This window comes from Notolepis coatsorum (assembly GCF_963971535.1).
Source record: "Notolepis coatsorum genome assembly, chromosome: 10".
In the NCBI taxonomy this organism is placed as follows: domain Eukaryota; kingdom Metazoa; phylum Chordata; class Actinopteri; order Aulopiformes; family Paralepididae; genus Notolepis; species Notolepis coatsorum.
In genome coordinates this window covers 99,790,569-99,809,944 of record NC_140174.1, presented here as the reverse complement: position 1 = coordinate 99,809,944, position 19,376 = coordinate 99,790,569, and the positions used below count along the sequence as shown (strand labels likewise).

At 46.0% G+C, this 19,376-nt stretch overlaps 1 protein-coding gene across 1 annotated transcript in view; it reads right to left on the bottom strand.

Moving 5' to 3' along the window:
- serinc5 (serine incorporator 5) overlaps positions 1-19,376 on the bottom strand; it is an 81,296-nt gene that overhangs the window by 7,532 nt on the left and 54,388 nt on the right. The window contains exons 3-11 of the mRNA XM_084323372.1: positions 18,796-19,001; positions 15,445-15,527; positions 14,242-14,335; positions 13,298-13,509; positions 12,551-12,643; positions 3,585-3,711; positions 2,847-2,916; positions 2,375-2,411; positions 1,613-1,757 (exon numbers count right to left, since the gene is read on the bottom strand). Of these exons, the coding sequence (XP_084179498.1) occupies positions 1,613-1,757; positions 2,375-2,411; positions 2,847-2,916; positions 3,585-3,711; positions 12,551-12,643; positions 13,298-13,509; positions 14,242-14,335; positions 15,445-15,527; positions 18,796-19,001 (1,067 nt within the window). The remainder of the gene's footprint in view (positions 1-1,612; positions 1,758-2,374; positions 2,412-2,846; positions 2,917-3,584; positions 3,712-12,550; positions 12,644-13,297; positions 13,510-14,241; positions 14,336-15,444; positions 15,528-18,795; positions 19,002-19,376) is intronic.

Genomic DNA, 19,376 nt, shown 5'->3' with positions numbered 1-19,376 from the left:
GTGTGCGTGTGGATGTGTGTGCTATGTGCGTTTGATGGTTGTTGTGTAGTGTTCATTGTTCGTTGAGCAGCCTGATGGCCTGGGGATAGAAGCTTCTTCTGAGTCTTTCTGTGCTCGCCTTGAGACTCCGGTATCGCTTGCCTGACCGCAGCAGTTCAAAGAGGCAGTTGTTCAGGTGACTGGAGTCCTTAATGATTCTCTTAGCCTTGCCCCTGCACCGCTTGTTGTAAATGTTCTGGAGGGTGGGGAGCCCCCCTCCAATTGTGCGTTCGGCTGAACGCGTCACTCTTTGTAGTCTGCTTCGGTCTTGTGCAGTGCTATTCCCAAACCAGGAGGTGATGTTGCCAGTCAGGATGCTCTCTATTGTACATAAGTAGAAGTTCTTAAGGATCTTCTGACTGACTTGGAACTTCCTTAGGCGCCTGAGGAAGTAGAGGCGTTGTCGTGCCTTCTTCACAACACTGTCAATGTGTGTGGTCCATGTCAAGTCCTCGGATATGTAGGCTCCGAGGTACTTAAAGCTGTTCACTCTCTTAACCGGTGCCCCGTCGATACTGAGGGGGCTGTAGTCCTTGACCCCCGACCTCCTTAAGTCCACAATCATCTCCTTTGTTTTGCTGACGTTCAGGGAGAGGCTGTTTTCCTGGCACCATCCCGCCAGGACCTTGACCTCATCCAGGTAGGCCCTCTCGTCGTTTGCAGAGATCAGGCCCACCACCACTGTGTCGTCAGCAAATTTGATGATTGTGTTGCTACTCCGCTGAGCCACACAGTCGTGTGTGTACAGGGAGTAGGGGAGGGGACTCAGAACACAGCCCTGGGGGGCCCCTATGTTGAGGGTGATGGATGAGGAGGTGCAATTGCCTGCTCTCACCACCTGGGGTCTGCCCGTCAGGAAGTCCAAGACCCACGGGCAGAGGTCATAGTTCAAGCCCAGGTCCCTGAGCTTGGCTATGAGTTTGGAGGGGACTATGGTATTGAATGCCGAGCTGTAGTCGATGAATAGCATTCTCACATAGTTCCCCTTCCTCTTGTCCAGGTGTGATGCTGCTGTGTGCAGCACATGGGCTATGGCGTCCTCCGTGGACCTGTTGTTCATCTTCATTGTTTGTAAATTAACAGTTTGCATTTATACAATTGCAAAACACTAATATATTTTCTTTCTTTCCAGTAAAGGTTATTGTTCAACAGTCAAGCTGAATGTATTTATGTGTCAAGTCTGAAAAAGACAAGTCAACTTTTACATTTTGAAAGTAGACGATAAAGTTCTGGGTTGAATAATTGGATACCTACTTACTCATAGTATATAAATTCAGATTCTAAGTGTTTATAGTGACTATTTATTGTACCGTATAATATAACTGATAGGGCATACAGACCCTCATCTGCACCTTTGATTACACTGCCTACTTGCTCATACATATATGATATTGTTTACACTGCTTATCTTTACGGTTTCTACTATACTATAAATGTATTGCCTATATTTATGTCTTCTACTATTACCATGCCTCGTTCCTGTACCGCCTCCCCCATACTGTTATGATGCCTGAATTTCCCCAAGGGGATCAATAAAGGAATATCTTATCTTATTTTGTTTGGTGCTACTTACTGGAACCAGTTGGTGACGGTCATCATGACGTAGAGGGAACCCAGGAAGAAGACAAAGTGGAAGAAGGAGTAACTGTAGACGGTTCCTTCCCTCTCGTCGTATAGAACGTTCTGGCCCGTTCCATTAATCTCGTCGTCAAACTCGCCTGAATGGCACACACACAAAAAAAAGGTTTTTAACCCCCATTTTCTGTATTTTGTGGCTGTAAAGGACTTGTTTATGTTGATTGTTTGTAAACACTGTAAAATAGACCTTTATTTTATAATCTGTGTATTTGACTCAATATCTTAAATTTTCAAAAACAAAGGTTTTTTTTCTTTACTGCTATACAGCCCGTTCACCAGCAGGGTGCAGTATACGTCGTTCCAGACTTCCACGCCCCAAACTTGCCCAGCTCCACTACAGTAACCTCCTAGTAACAGTGACATCATCTCTGTTTGCTGACCAATGCTTTCTCTCCATCCTGACTCACACGGTCTCCCCGTGTCTGACAAAACTACCACAGATGGAAAAACAAGAATGCATAATGGAGGAGCAGATCGAGCTCGAAAAGAAAGGCACGAGGGGAGAGAGAGAGAGGAGAAAGAGGGAGAGAGAGAGAGAAAGAGACACAGAGAGAGAAAGAGGGAGACAGAGAGGAGAAAGAGAGAGAAAGAGGGAGACAGATAGGGAGAAAGAGAGAGGAGAAAGAGAGAAAGGTAGAGAAAGAAACGAGACACAACGTTCCAAAACGAGGAGTATGACGTTAAACATGCTGCTCACCTGTATCATCGCCAAAACAGAAGCAGCAGCGAGCTCTCTGAATGGTAAAGAGAGTGACAGTGAAGGTTACTAGTAGAATGAATAGAACACACACACACACACACACACACACACACACACACACACACACACACACACACACACACACACACACACACACACACACACACACACACACACACACACACACACACACACACACACACACACACACACACACACACACACACACACACACACACACACACACACACACACACACACACACACACACACACGTCTGGCGGGGGTGATAAGGGTGGCTGTACAGTACTGGGAGAGATTGGCTGGGAAGACCTCATGTTTCGGATCGATTTGACCAGACTGTTCTTTTCACTGACCCGCACACACTCGATCTAGTTAGAACAGAACACACTGTGCATGTGCGTGTGTGTGTGTATGCCGTGGGTGTGTGTGCATATGTGACACTTACCTCAGTCGCAGGCTGGCTGTTTCGACACACTCTAAGTGCAGCGGAGCTTCGTTTGGTGGTGGAGGTCAAGCTAGAGGGAGGAAAGGAGACAGAGAGAGAGGTAGACCATGAGACAGGGAAAAAGAGAAGAGACATATATAGATACGGGGGAGAGACATAATTTATAACATTACTGACTGAGGGGGAGAGAGACACGCACACTGTGAGATAAAGAGAGACCGATATATTAAAAGATCTGTCAGAAGGCATTTTTCCAGTAATTTGTGGTCCATGACTGGAGTCTCTCTCTCTCTCTCCTCCTCCTTCTCCTCCTCCAGGCGAGCGACCACAGGAGACTTGATGCCTCCACTTAATGGGAAGCACATGTAGTCCCATCACACACAGCTAATATTTATAGTACATCACACACCCTCGCCGCAGCTACAGCCAATCACACGCCGCCTCTCTTGATGTGACAGCCAATAAAGAACACCCTCTCTGTATAGATCCAGTAGAGCCTGTCACCCACTATTAAACTTGCGCTCCGTTTTATTTTATGTGGTGCAGATGTGCTTCTCTGTCATAGAGAGAAATCCAGACTTTGACAGAATGTCTTAATTCTCTGACTGTTACAAGGACAGGTCTGTTAGGTCACCTAGAGTTTTGTTTGCGAGAGTGTACACTTTATGAATACAAGAGCAGACATGCACAGTCAGTGTATATCTCCATTTTAGGCATGCGTGTGTGTGTCTTTCTCACCAGGAGTAGAGCACACAGCCAAACAGGATAACAGTTCCCAAGGCGGTTACAATCTTCTTGTCACCCTCCTCCCCAATTTTGAAGGGAAAGACACACACGGTTGTGTTGACACCATCCCTCTCGATTACTAGAGAGAAAGAGAGAAAAAAAGAGATGGGGAGAATGTGATGTTAGAGGGAGGGAGGGGTAGTATTCATTAGAAAGGAGAGAGGGAGGGCTGTCAGTCGACTGATGACATAAGTCACAAGATGTTGTCGATTAGGTAGTTGAATAAAAAAATATATATATTTTAGTTTCCCCACATAAAATCATGAATATGGACATGTTTACCATGTTTTTTTCTGAATAACTCATTCAGCGTGACCAAAACAACAGACATAATAACTCATTCAGCGTGACCAAAACAGACATAATAACTCATTCAGCGTGACCAAAACAGACATAATAACTCATTCAGCGTGACCAAAACAACAGACAGAATAACTCATTCAGCGTGACCAAAACAACAGACAGAATAACTCATTCAGCGTGACCAAAACAACAGACAGAATAACTCATTCAGCGTGACCAAAACAACAGACAGAATAACTCATTCAGCGTGACCAAAACAGACAGAATAACTCATTCAGCGTGACCAAAACAACAGACATAATAACTCATTCAGCGTGACCAAAACAACAGACATAATAACTCATTCAGCGTGACCAAAACAACAGACAGAATAACTTGTTCATTGATTACTCAACTAATCAATGCGATTTATTCCGCAGTGCAAGCCTCAGCTTGTACAGACAAAAGCGTGACCCTTTTTATTGGTCTGTGGCCAACTATCTGGAGCTGGGCCCTATTCCCCGTACCTGGTTCAACTATCTGGAGCTGGGCCCTATTCCCCGTACCTGGTTCAACTATCTGGAGCTGGGCCCTATTCCCTGTACCTGGTTCAACTATCTGGAGCTGGGCCCTATTCCCCGTACCTGGTTCAACTATCTGGAGCTGGGCCCTATTCCCCGTACCTGGTTCAACTATCTGGAGCTGGGCCCTATTCCCTGTACCTGGTTCAACTATCTGGAGCTGGGCCCTATTCCCCGTACCTGGTTCAACTATCTGGAGCTGGGCCCTATTCCCTGTACCTGGTTCAACTATCTGGAGCTGGGCCCTATTCCCCGTACCTGGTTCAACTATCTGGAGCTGGGCCCTATTCCCCGTACCTGGTTCAACTATCTGGAGCTGGGCCCTATTCCCTGTACCTGGTTCAACTATCTGGAGCTGGGCCCTATTCCCTGTACCTGGTTCAACTATCTGGAGCTGGGCCCTATTCCCTGTACCTGGTTCAACTATCTGGAGCTGGGCCCTATTCCCCGTACCTGGTTCAACTATCTGGAGCTGGGCCCTATTCCCTGCACCTGGTTCAACTATCTGGAGCTGGGCCCTATTCCCTGTACCTGGTTCAACTATCTGGAGCTGGGCCCTATTCCCTGTACCTGGTTCAACTATCTGGAGCTGGGCCCTATTCCCCGTACCTGGTTCAACTATCTGGAGCTGGGCCCTATTCCCTGTACCTGGTTCAACTATCTGGAGCTGGGCCCTATTCCCCGTACCTGGTTCAACTACCTGGAGCTGGGCCCTATTCCCTGTACCTGGTTCAACTATCTGGAGCTGGGCCCTATTCCCTGTACCTGGTTCAACTATCTGGAGCTGGGCCCTATTCCCTGTACCTGGTTCAACTATCTGGAGCTGGGCCCTATTCCCTGTACCTGGTTCAACTATCTGGAGCTGGGCCCTATTCCCTGTACCTGGTTCAACTATCTGGAGCTGGGCCCTATTCCCTGTACCTGGTTCAACTATCTGGAGCTGGGCCCTATTCCCCGTACCTGGTTCAACTATCTGGAGCTGGGCCCTATTCCCCGTACCTGGTTCAACTATCTGGAGCTGGGCCCTATTCCCTGTACCTGGTTCAACTATCTGGAGCTGGGCCCTATTCCCTGTACCTGGTTCAACTATCTGGAGCTGGGCCCTATTCCCTGTACCTGGTTCAACTAAGTCGATCAAAAGTCCCATTATCCAGATTCAATTAACCCGATGTTTGAATCCAGGCTTTCCCTGTTCCTCGAAGGCGGTTTCAGTCTCGTTAATTCAAACCAGACTTGATACTCAGGATAATTGCGCGCTGCCGCCTCACCTGAAAAGACAGCAGGTGTCGATCGCAGAAATCCTGATTTTCTAACGGCATTGATTGATTTAAAACTTTATTAACAGATTGCAGAATGGGTACAATACAGTACGGCTCAATAGCCTTGCAGACAAGTTAAATGCATATCTATAGGCATATTTTAAGTCCCTCATTACCCCAATCAATCAGATTATATTTATTTAAATGTGCCTGCTGGCAATAGGCTTAATGGAATGAATAATCGAATGAGATCTTGCTAGCGAAAATAATTAGTTAAACTCTTTCAGAATAAGTAGACAAAAACAAGCCCAAAGAGTATCTAATTGATACGAATTAATAGATACTTATGAGGATATCTGTACTGTATGTGCTTAGTTATCATGTACTATATAAATACATGGTTCCCAAAGTTTTCAAGGTGCGACCCCCCGAAATAACGTGTCAGAGAGGCTTGGAGGCTATACAGTTTCACTATTAATCAGGTTTTAATCTGTTTTGGACATCATCCATACATGCATTGAATTGATTAACCTTTGGTTTATACAAGTTCAAGTTCAAGTTTCTTTAATAGTTGTCATACAGAAGTACAGAATACTTTTATACAAAATGCTTCTTACCGTTACGCTCCAGAGACTGTGCAAGACAAGAAAAGTATGAAATAAAATAACATAGTATAGCATGTAAATTAGAAGTAAAAAAATGAGGTCACAGTGTTCAGTATAGACATATGTACAATGTTCGATGCAGAATAGACGTAACTGAGTTACCATATAATATACAATATACTATGCAGTGTACTAATATACAATACTATATAGTGCAAGGCAGAAATGGGATGAGGTGCAATTTAGGTACAATTTACAGTAGGTGTACGAGTTGTAGTGCAAATCCTTTATCAATAAATATAAAGTGTGTTTGTGTGATCTAAAGTGTGGAGAGTGGGTGCTGCAGTGTGTTGTTTGTTTAAGTGAGTGTGTGCGTGTGGGTGTGTGTGCTGTGTGCATTTGATGGTTGTTGCATAGTGTTTATTGTTCGTTTAGCAGCCTGATGGCCTGGGGATAGAAGCTTCTTCTGAGTCTTTCTGTGCTCGCCTTAAGACTCCGGTATCGCTTGCCTGACCGCAGCAGTTCAAAGAGGCAGTTGTTCGGGTGGCTGGAGTCCTTGATGATTCTCTTAGCCTTCCCCCTGCACCGCTTGTTGTAAATGTTCTGGAGGGTGGGAAGCCCCCCTCCAATTGTGCGTTCGGCTGAACGTGTCACTCTTTGTAGTCTGCTACGGTCTTGTGCAGTGCTATTCCCAAACCAGGAGGTGATGTTGCCAGTCAGGATGCTCTCTATTGTACATGAGTAGAAGTTCCTAAGGATCTTCTGACTGACTTGGAACTTCCTTAGGCGCCTGAGGAAGTAGAGGCGTTGTCGTGCCTTCTTCACAACACTGTCAATGTGTGTGGTCCATGTCAAGTCCTCGGATATGTGGGCTCCGAGGTACTTGAAACTGTTCACTCTCTCAACCGGTGCCCGTCGATGCTGAGGGGGCTGTAGTCCTTGACCCCCGACCTCCTGAAGTCCACAATCATCTCTTTTGTTTTGCTGACGTTCAGGGAGAGGCAGTTCTCCCGACACCACTGTGACAGATTCTCTACCTCTTCCAGGTAGGCCTTCTCGTCGTTGGCAGAGATCAGGCCCACCACTACTGTGTCATCAGCAAATTTGATGATTGTGTTGTTGTTCCGCTGTGCCACGCAGTCATGTGTGTACAGGGAGTAGAGGAGGGGGCTCAGAACACAGCCCTGGGGGGCCCCTATGTTGAGCGTGATGGATGAGGAGGTGCAGTTGCCTGCTCTTACCACCTGGGGTCTGCCCGTCAGGAAGTCCAAGACCCACTGGCAGAGGTCATAGTTCAAGCCCAGGTCCCTGAGCTTGGCTATGAGTTTGGAGGGGACTATGGTATTGAATGCTGAGCTGTAGTCGATGAACAGCATTCTCACATAGTTCCCCTGCCTCTTGTCCAGGTGTGATGCTGCTGTGTGCAGCACATGGGCTATGGCGTCCTCCGTGGACCTGTTGGGGCGATATGCAAATTGCAGGGGGTCCAGGTTGATGGGGAGGGAGGAACAGATGTAGCCCTTCACTAGCTTCTCAAAGCACTTCATGGCTATGGAGGTGAGGGCTACAGGGCGGTAGTCGTTGAGGCAAGCGGGCGTAGATTTTTTGGGTACAGGGATGATGGTGGACTTCTTCAGACAGGTGGGGATGACAGCCTGTTCCAAGGACAGGTTGAAGATGTCAGTGAATACCGGGGCCAGTTGGTCGGCACAGACTTTTAGGACGCGGCCGGGGATGCCGTCCGGTCCTGCTGCCTTCCTGATATTCACTTTTTTAAAGGTCCGCCTCACCTCATGCTCTGTTACCCTGAGTCTCCATCAGCAGACCCCCCCCCCCCCCCATTGCCGTGGTTTGTAGGCTAGTGTTGTTATTCACAGCCTCAAACCTCGCATAGAAGGAATTGAGATAATTTGCTAAGGAGATGTCACTGTTCAGTTTGAGGGAGGTGCCTTTGTAGTCTGTCATTGTTCTGAGGCCCTGCCACATACCTCTAGAGTCAGCCTGTTCAAACTGAAGTTCAACTTTATCCCTGTAACGCCGTTTTGCCTCTATTACTGCTCTCCTGACGTTGTATCTTGCCGTCTTGTGTTCTTCCATGTTGCCTGTCACCAGCCCGGTGTTGTAGGCAGATGTGCGCACTTTCAGAGCTTCACGGACGGATTTATCTACCATTTATTATACCAGTGTAGGGCTGACCCCTATTAGTCGATTAGTCGACTAATCGGTCAAAAAGAGCCGTAGTCGACTGGCCAACCTCTTAGTCTAATACAAAACAAAAATATATATATTTATATATATTTTTTTTTAATCATTCTTTCCAAAAGAAAATAGGCCTAGAAGCGTGGCTAACACTAATGGTACGCATACCAGAGGCTAACTGCCTACGAAAACAGGCACAGAGGCACTGAAAGAGGATTTCACCCATCTAATGAACACACTAGACTAGACAAATATCAAGATGTATCCATCAGTGGACCAATTGCATGCTTTTGCAGAGGACAAGAAGCCTTCAGTCGACTCCTTCAGACATTAAGCACCCCCCACAGCCCAAATGGAATGATAAAAAAAAAAGAAAAAAAAAAGATTATACTTTTTTTTGTCGACCAATAGTCGACTAACGGCACATTTTTGCCAATCATAGTCGACCATCCAAATCCTTAGTCGGGGACAGCCCTATACCAGTGACACCAGTCATGTTAATCACCTTTTGTTCATCATCAGATAATAACACTAACAGTGCTTGAACAGATAAATGCATTTTCTCAAATTCATTCTCAAAACGTCAAAGGCTTGCAATTGCTCATTCATTTTCTCAAGTTACGTCCACGTCATCAAATCAAACAGCGCATCTCCTCAAACATTTAATCCCAGTTACAATATCACAATAACATGTGAGTGACTGATACAATTCAACAATCCACATATTCAGATTCGTCGTAATTCATATCCACAATCCATGCATGAAGACGCTTCAATTTATGCTTGAATGAAACACAATCCGGGCGTAAATACATCCACAGCCGAGAATATGAAACTAATCAGAGCCAAACGCCCGATAGGTTTCATTCTTTAAAAACATCCCTGCGGAATTCACATTTGCAATGATCCGACGTTATTAAAATAACCACATAGTGTGTATATCGCACCTCGCGAGCGCCGTATATATGACGTGCATTATTTAGGACAAAGTCAATTTATTATCAGCATTTTAGGTATATTATTTTACATTTCAAAAGCCCCCTCTAGAAAAACGAAGCACAAAAACATAATTCAGAATGGTATAATGGGATCTAGACTGAGAATTATTTCAGGAAGCGAGCTGCATTTCTTTGCCAGGGCGTGGCCATGCAGGTTATCGAGCTAACTGAACTAAACTCTGCCCTCGACCAGGTTCAAACTTTTTGATCTGTTGTCATAGTGATTTAGAAAATCGCGCGTTGGGGAACGGAACGGTATGGCTTAAGTCAAGTTATCCTGAAAATTATCCGGCTAACTCAGTTAGCCAGGTACAAGGAACAGGGCCCTGGTATGATTGTGCTGAGAAAGGACTCTACCGATCAACAACATCACTGGTAAGTGGCAAGCGAAGCAAGTAAATAGGGCTAGGGTTCCAAGAAATCTGAACTATCCCTTTAACCTGTTAATGTTCTGCGGCCATTATACGGGCCGTCACGCACACTTCGCAGCACTTTGCCCTCGCCTGTTGGCCTAGCACTGTATTTTTGCCAATCAACCTACACATCGTTGGAAAGCTAAAATGGCCCCTGTTCGGTTGACACCCTACTTAAATGGTAAATGGCTGCTTTTTTATATAGCGATTTTATCCAAAGCGCTTTACAATTAGTTACTCGCATTTTTACCCATTCATTCACACATTCACACACCGATGGCGGAGGCAACCATGCAAGGTACCAACCTGCTCATCGGGAGCAATTAGGGGTTAAGTGTCTTGCTCAAGGACACATCGACATGCTGCCTGGGAGGAGCGGGAATCGAACCGGGAACCTCCGGATTGCCAGATGACTGCTCTACCTCCTGAGCCCCAAAGGGTTAACCTTCTGTCGTGTGGCAGTGAAAGGGTCAAGTATTCGTGATAGTATCGTTTTGTGAGGCCTCTGGTGATTCTCCCACCTATGAAGCAGTGTGAGGAAGCAGGAGGAGGAGACACCCCTACTTGACCTACATGCTTCCAATCTCGGGTCACAAGGCCCAACAACCAACAAGCGGCGGTTTCGGACAAGTGACCATGTCCGGTTTCGGCTGGTCCTGAATGGAACAGTCACTTCTGATGGTGAAAATGATTGGGAGCATGTCTATGTTCCCCGGGTCCTATGTTCCCCGGGTTCTATGTTCCCCGCTTTGATTGATTGATTGATTGAAAATTTTAGACCACCAGCCCTGATTCCAAACTCTAACCTTAACCAGTTCGAAAGAGGGCCTAAGCTTAACCGTTCGAAACAAGGCGGACATTAATAATTAATCAAATAATAAAGATTTATAACATTTTCAATCTATTAATCAATCAAAGCGGGGAACATAGAACCCGGGGAACATAGGGACCGGGGAACATAGGGATGTGATCCCAAATGATTGACCGTTTTTGTAGCCAATGAAATTATGGAGCTAATGGATTGTGGCACCCAAGGCCCTGCTCCGGAAGGTTGGGGATCTCACCCTCAACATAGACGGCTGCTCCATCTCCCCATCCGCTAAGGTCCGCAACCTGGGCGTTATCCTGGACTCCACCCTTTCCTATCAATCCCATGTCAATTCCCTCACCAAATCCGCCTTCTTTCACCTCAGAAACATTTCCAGACTCCGACCATCACTTTCCGACACCACAGCTGAGACCCTCATCCACGCCTTCGTCACCTCCCGCCTGGACTACTGCAACGGGGTCCTGTCCGGGGTCCCAAGCAAAACCCTGGACAGGCTCCAGTATGTTCAAAATTCAGCTGCCAGGGTTATAACCCGCACCAAACCCTGGCAGCACATCACCCCCACCCTCATCCACCTCCACTGGCTCCCCATCAAATCCCACATCACCTACAAAACCCTCCTGCTCACCTACAAATCCCTTCACGCCCTGGCACCTCAGTACCTCACTGACCTCCTCCACCCCTACACTCAGTCACGGTACCTGCGATCCACGGACACTGGTAAGCTCTCCATCCCCCGAACCAGACTACGGACGTTCGGGGACAGAGCTTTCAGTGTGTCAGCTCCCACCCTCTGGAACTCCCTCCCCGCAGAACTCCGCACCGCCACAACCCTGGACTCATTTAAAAAACTGCTCAAAACCCACCTCTTCAACTTGGCCTTTAACCCCTAACTTTCTCACTTTATATGTATATGTTGTGTCTGTCTACTATGTTTGTTCATTTGTCATCTCCCCCCCCCCCCCCTATGTAAAGAGACCTTGGGTCCTCTGAAAGGCGCTATATAAAACGAAGTTATTATTATTATTATTAATGATATCTTACGCAAGCGCTGTTCCCTATGGTAAAGGAGTAGAAGAAGACGGATACATTGTTGTTTGAGAATTTCTCACTCGCCGTCCAAATGAATGAGCGGTCGGCCATTTTGGAGGAATTATTACCGATACAAGGATTACAAGAACATCTGTAAAACACACATTTTCCGTGGGATTGTTATAAACTTTGGACCTGTACTATACATAAGACTTCAGGCTATGGAACCGTTATGTTTTCCAGCTCCTACCTCTCAGCTGGAACAAAAAAAACAGGCATCTGGCAACAAGTAAACAAAACATGAGTAACCAAAACCTTTATTTCAGTGTGTGTACATTAGCACTCAGAATAATTATTCTCCCGTTGTGGAAGAAAGTTCAGAATGTATCCTTTCAAAAGAGACCAGACTCATGCATGTGCATCAAGTAATAAATCGCAAATTACTTTAGGTATGCAATAGTCAGGCGTTTTACGCAAAATGTGCCCTCAGCACAAGGTTAAAGTGTATATGAGCATACTATACTATAACGCATACACAGGGATATATGGCTGATGTGGCTACATGGTCCTTTCATAAACACATAACTGATATATCTCAAGCCCCGCCCTCTTTTCTTGATCCTCCAATCACAGCTGTTGCTTAGGTAAATTAAAAAACAATACCCACTGATCCAATCACACGCTCCCACAGTGAGTGTATGTGTGTGTTCTCATACTCACTTTCTTTAGGCTTGCTGGTGAAGGCTGAGAAGGTGAGGTACATGACGTACACGCTGATCACTCCCGGCTGCAGGAGGCCTGACGTGGGCTGTACTGTACGGACAGAGAAGAACACAGTGGAGGCGTCAAGATGGGCGTCTCTACCGAACGACTGACTGACTGACTGACTGACTGACATTCACACGGGTTGAACATAATAACTGAATGGGTCTGTTTGTTTCCCACGCGTTTGGGAGCCGAGTGCGTTTTTCTGGATGCAAATATACCCGCCAATGCAAATGTTTGTGTGCGTTAAGTGTGCGCGTGCAGTTATTTGTATAACAATGTGTGCATCGAGTCTATGTAGAAATGTGCAATTGTAATCCGTTTGTGTGTGTGTGTGTAAGTAGTAAGTACTACTAATCACATTTATTTAGATAGTATTTAGATATTGAAAACACGTTATTAAACACGATTCCATCACAACGAAGGGGGGGGCGGGCGCAGCGCTGTGAGGGAAGGGTGCACGGGCGCTGGCGTTGCTGCATTTACAACACAGGACAAAAACGAACGAGAGCAACTCGATTATCTCGTGTTTATGATCGTGGGAGGCCAAAAGCGTAATTTTAATTGAAACTCGATTAAACCGCCCCGGGCCCCATGTGTAAGCGTGCATGTATACGTCTTTTGCGTGTGTGTGTGTACTGTGTATACGTGCGGTGGCGGGGGCGTAGATAAACACGTGTGTAAGCGTGCGAGTGTCCTCACGCTTCTGTATGCACGGCGAGATGGCCAGCAGGGAGACGATGAGGCAGAGGCTGCTGTTGATGCCCAGGAACACCTTGTTGAGCAGACAGGCCTCGGCGTCGGTGTAGTACCAGCCCATGAACACCATGGCCCCCACCGCCAGGCTGAACAGCAGCAGGGTCACCAGCGCCAGGGCGGCGTACCAGGAACGGTTATACTCCACTCCGGAATACCTGGAGAGAGGACACAAACGGACAGAGAGGGGGTAGAGAGAGAGAGAAAGAAAACACACAGATGAATTATTCTTGCCCCCCCTCGGCTAGGAGGAGACAGGTTTACGGCTGCCTAAAGTACTCGCACGTCCGTAGGGACCTTTGCCTTTGGTCGGCCTGCTCGCTGAACGTCTCGGAAAACACAGACTGCGCTGCACACAACCGGCCGCGCCATGGCAGACTAAAGGAGTTTCAAGGTTGTTGCGTTGATTTTGCCCTAACTTTTTGGAAATGTTTACTTGTGTGTGTGTGTGTGTGTGTGTGTGTGTGTGTGTGTGTGTGTGTGTGTGTGTGTGTGTGTGTGTGTGTGTGTGTGTGTGTGTGTGTGTGTGTGTGCGCGTGTGTCATAGGGGAAGAGGAAACCCTGTGTACGCTCCTTAAACCACATGCATCCTGTGCATCTGCAGAGTCTGGCCTGCTGCCAGGTCTCTGCCCTCACACACTACCCCTCACCCTGATCCCTATATATAAACAACCCTATACTGGGCCTTATCCCTTTATCTCTATTCATCCATTCCATAAACAAACAAACTAAATAAAGTCACTGTCCTGTACTGTTCTGATTTCCGCCACGGTCATGCTCTTCGTTTACATGAGGAGGCCTGATCTCGGCTGGATGTGTTACAGGGAGCGACGGCAGAGGGAGAGGTGGAGTGGAGTGGAGAGGGAGAGAGGGAGGTTAATTCTTCTCACCAGTTTGTGTTCCATCTGTGAGCGAACTCCACCAGCAGCCAGAGCTGGATCAACAGGAAGAAAAAGCCTCCCGTTGCCCCGATGTAGCGCCACACTGTGGAGAGACACAGGTAAACACGTATTAAAACAAGATTTTTTTTTTTTTTTATTTAACCAGGCAGGTCAATTAGGAACAAATTCTTATTTACGACGACAGCCTGGTGAGAGGACAAAGGGGCCTCTCGAAGGGTAACAGGGAAAGGGGACCAACAAATAAATAGAAAAGAGACGGACGATACATACATCACAGAGGTAAGGCAAACACACATCAAACAACCAACCAAATATTATATAAGGTATGTAATACATAGAACATTACATACAGCAGAACAGTCAAATGACAGTTAAAAGGCAGGGTGACAGTTGTGTAAACAAGATAGTAGTTAGTTAAAAGTAGTGAAGGGGATCAATTTGTTCACTTTCAAAGTCTTTTGCATCTCGTTCCAACTGCTGGGAGCAGCAAATTGGAAGGAGGATTGACTGAAGGAAGTGTTAACAACATCTAGCTATGGTGAGCAGCTCTGGTATATTAGGGAGTGGATGACAATTTTAAGAAGTGTATCAAATAAGGAGGGGCCAGACCAAGGCCAATTAATTTCTGAGAGTGTAATGATGGCCAATTTACAGATGTGTATAAGTCACAGTGATGTCTTGAAAAGGGGGCAAACCGAATTGCTGAGTGATACAAAGCATTGTCACATAGATAGAACAGGGCTGGATTGGGTTCTGGGTGAAATGCTCTCTTCTCGTGTTTGGGGGGGGGGGTCGCAAACATTCCCAGATGAAAAAACGATTGCCAAAACGAATTGGGATTCAGTTCCAGATTTTGTGACAGATGGGAGCATTTTACATTCCCTTGATCCCTAATTATTCCTCCCTTGCACAAGGGGTATAAAACACAAGCTTCCAGCATGAAGTGTATCCCACCAATCCAATGCTCCACAAGGTCACTGAATCTGTGCAGAATCAAACAAAGTATGACGGCTAATATTACATATAAATGAGTAGCCTATTGACAACTTTCAGTTTTGATACTTTATAGTGAGTGAGTGAGTGAGTGAGTGAGTGAGTGAGTGAGTGAGTGAGTGAGTGAGTGAGTGAGTGAGTGAGTGAGTGAGTGAGTGAGTGAGAAAGGTCACAGAGTCCTCTCCAGTCACAGGTTACCTTGCAGAAAGATCTCCTGTTGAGGGATGAAGAAGGCTCCGACACAGCAAGCCGCCAGAGCAATGAACTTCGGGAACCAAAACCTGACAGCACACGGAACAAGGTGTTCACATTACGGATGCTTTCAACTTGACAATATAAACATTCTAGAGAATGGACTACATTTGATTTTGTGTTAGTTGTTGATATCAGCAAAGACTCCAAGTTCAAGCCGTTCCCTGGCAACACGATTCCACCGAAACAGTCTATATGAGGCTCGACTCATTACTTAAGAAAACAAGTAAGTAACTACGTACACAAGATGAAAAGAAAAGAAAACGTCAATATAAAATGTCTGTATTGGGTATTTGGCCAACGCAAGCTCCCAGAAACAGCTTCAATGGACCTTGGCCTTAGGGAGGTGTAGTGGTTACGTCATTGTTGTTTCCAGCCGGTCCACCTCGCTTGAAATTGCAATGTATTTCCAATGGACACATTTCTAAATCGTCTTGTTTAAAACAATCAAAGCATGAACATTGGCATGGTGTACCTTTCTGTGTGTATTCATCCACAATCTATAGCTCAACATGAAACAATTTGCAATTAATCGTAAAATAATTACATATAATTTTATTTCAACCAAAAATGCTTAAACAATAATGTTAGGAACTCATTTTGTACAAAAATGGAAAGCTTGCAAATGTCCATGAGGCAGAATTATTACAATAGCCGATAATACATTTTCCCAATGATAAATCCCTATACGGTTGGACCGCGCAGGAAACTAAAGTGACGTCAGACTATTACTTCCCTATTCTCCAAGTCTCTTGGAGGGATTCAACTAGGGCTGGCAGGGTGAGGGAAAATCATACCATACATAATCAGTGTTCATGGGGAGTTTGACAGTTATTTTAATTTCAACCGCTAAGCAGTCTTCATCAAGGTATCAGATACCCCAATAAAGAAGACAGACTAGCTGTCCAAATGTTGGTTATTACAGAAAGTAAATGGCGTTATTTGAGAGTGCAGTATTGTCTCCCAAGTTGAATCCAGCTCCCATGAGTGCGTATCTATTCTCGCAGTCTACCTACCAGGAGTGTTAACGGCACACTAAAGTCACGGTTCAAATGAGTCGTGACGCTTGACGTACTGCCAGAGACATATCCCATTTCAGTTGAACAACGGTGTGTGTGGTCTTCATCCACTGCTGTAGTTCATTGGTGTTAGGAGTTGTCCCATAGTCACTGGGAAGGAACTATTTGATACTAACTAATCGACCCCCCCCCCCCCCCCCCCCCCCCCCCCCCATGTTAACACTCTCTCCGCCAAGGACGCCTAAACTCGTCATTCCCCACCATGCTCATTCTGCCAATGACGCCATAACACGTCATTGAGATCAATATTTCAAAAATCTGTGATCGCAATCATATTTCTCCCCCGGAGACTTGAGATCTACTGTTGATCCCCTCTCAACTCTCCAACGGTTCAAGAGCGCCATCTGGTGGCCGATCGGCGGATCGCCCAAACCGGAAACGGAAACTGGTGCTCATCCAAATTCGGTCCGATCACTCGCTATAGGTCCCGGGACTCGAGCGCGACACAATGGATAGTGATCCGTTACCAATAACTCGATAAACAACATGATTTGGACGTATATACTATTATACAACCTGGAGATGGATCGCATATTTCAACATCCCATAATAGGAATATTTTTGCTCCGCGCTCATCGCCCAACGCTACGAGGAAGCTGCGGTGAGTTTCAGCGTTTTTTTTTTACCGTGTTCGATACAAACTGCTCTAATGATCATATCACCCACACTAGATGAATCATCGAACGTTGGCCACGGAATTATAAACGACCCCCCCCCCCACATCCGGTCAACATCAGATGATAAGTAGTAACTTCTAGAAGCACGTCCATTTGACATGTTTTATCTTGCGCAGATTCCTATCAAACTGTATTTGATCATCAATATAATGCATTTAGGGCTATAAATCACGCTCTGGAGAATGCTGCAGACAAAAACATATTTATACTTTAGACCGTATTTTAGTATGAATATGTGAATGAAAAAGTATAACGTTCCTACGTCCTGAACGATAGATAATTGACGTTGAATGGACCATAGTAATGTCAATTTAGCAATACAATTTAAAAAGTTTTAACATAGTGATGTGCGAGTCACAGCAGGCTATTGTTATTTCCAGGAACAAAAGCATAAATTCTGAAAGTTACATCACTGATGCTTGAAATGTCTGAGCTTCCACGTTAACATGTGGTTTTGTTTTTACTTAATAGCGAACGTGAGATAATCCAACAAACGAGCTAGCCGGCTAACTGTAGCGGAAAGCTAGCGTATTTCCGGGAACAAAATAATTCATTCTGAAAGTTACATCACTGATGCTTGATATATTTGATTTGATTTTATTAGGGATCCCCATTAGCTGGTGCGATAGCAACCAGCTAGTCTTCCTGGGGTCCATGTGTGAGCTTAGTGAAACAACATGGCAAACTACCATGTTGCTACCATGTAACATCTCCAGTCTCTCTTTCTTCATCTTTCTTTACTGTTCTTAGCCGACTGTTATGCTTCTTGGCTAGCCAGCGAGCTGTACCAGCATTCCGTTCAGCCGTGTAACAGTTAATAGGGTCCACTCTCAATACACTACACAGTGTAGTTGCCGGTAAAAACAAGGGAAAATATATATTTTTTTGTGACAAAACTATATTCGCATAACGTTTAAATTTTTTTTTCTTTTTTTTTAAATCCACTTTTTCTCCCATTTTCTATATTTTCTCCCATCCCAATTTCGTATGATCCAATTCAACCCTCCCCTGTCACGGACGCTGTTTCTTGCCTCCCACAAGCCGGCTGCAATGTGGACTAAGTCATACATAGCACAAGTCCTCTCCGGTACTTGAGGTAACAGCAGTCGCATCTTTTCACCTGCGCAGCTCGATCTCTCAGTGGCGAGGAGTAACGCGTGGGAGGCTCACGCTGCCCCCGACACTTCCTGATTCTACTGCGCAGGCGCACCAACCGACCTGTAGGAGTCGCTGTCCACAACGCCCAATCCCCACCCATCAGTTTCCCACCCCCTAATACGGCCAATGTGTATTAGTATGAACGACCAGCTAAACTGAAAGCAATGTGGAGCGCTGGGCTCGAACAGCGTCTCCGCATTCGTGGCGAGCGCCTTGCCCACTACGCCACGTAGTCGCCCAAAAAAATTATATTTTTAACGACTACTCGGAAATGTTAAAAGAATATGCCCATCCCCAATTAATTTGGTTCACAACGTGCAGCGAAACGGAAGTCCTGCACCGAACGGCGCTGTAGGAATAAGCTTCACAGCCCTGCTACCTACCCGTTGTGTATGGCCGCCCTGAAGCCGGTGCTGTTGGTGACCCGTATGGTGAACAGGAAGAAGGTGAAGAAGAAGCAGGCCATGCCGAAGCAGACCTTGTAGACTGCAGCATAGCCCACCAGCATCTTACACTTCTCCCCCGCGTCCTCCGTGTCGCAGTTCTCCCCTTCATTCAGCTTGTCGTACAGGTCACTGTAGAAGGGGACCTGATGCGCGCGCACGCACACGCACACACACACACACACACACACACACACACATTAAACCATGGGAATTAAAACCAATCATGGTGCAGCAGTGGCTCGGGAGGAAGAGCAGTCGTCTGGTAATCCAGAGGTTCCTGGTTCGATTCCGGCTCCTCCCAGGCAGCATATCGAAGTGTCCTTGAGCAAGACATCACTAAACCCCTAACTGCCCCCGATGAGCAGGTTGGCACCTTGCATGAATGAATGAATGTGTGAGTGAATGTGAGGAACAAATTGTAAAGCGCTTTGGATAAAAGATATATAAATGCACCATTTATCATTTTACAACCTCAATACATGATCGAAAATATGTTCAATGTCAACCTGTATCGTCAG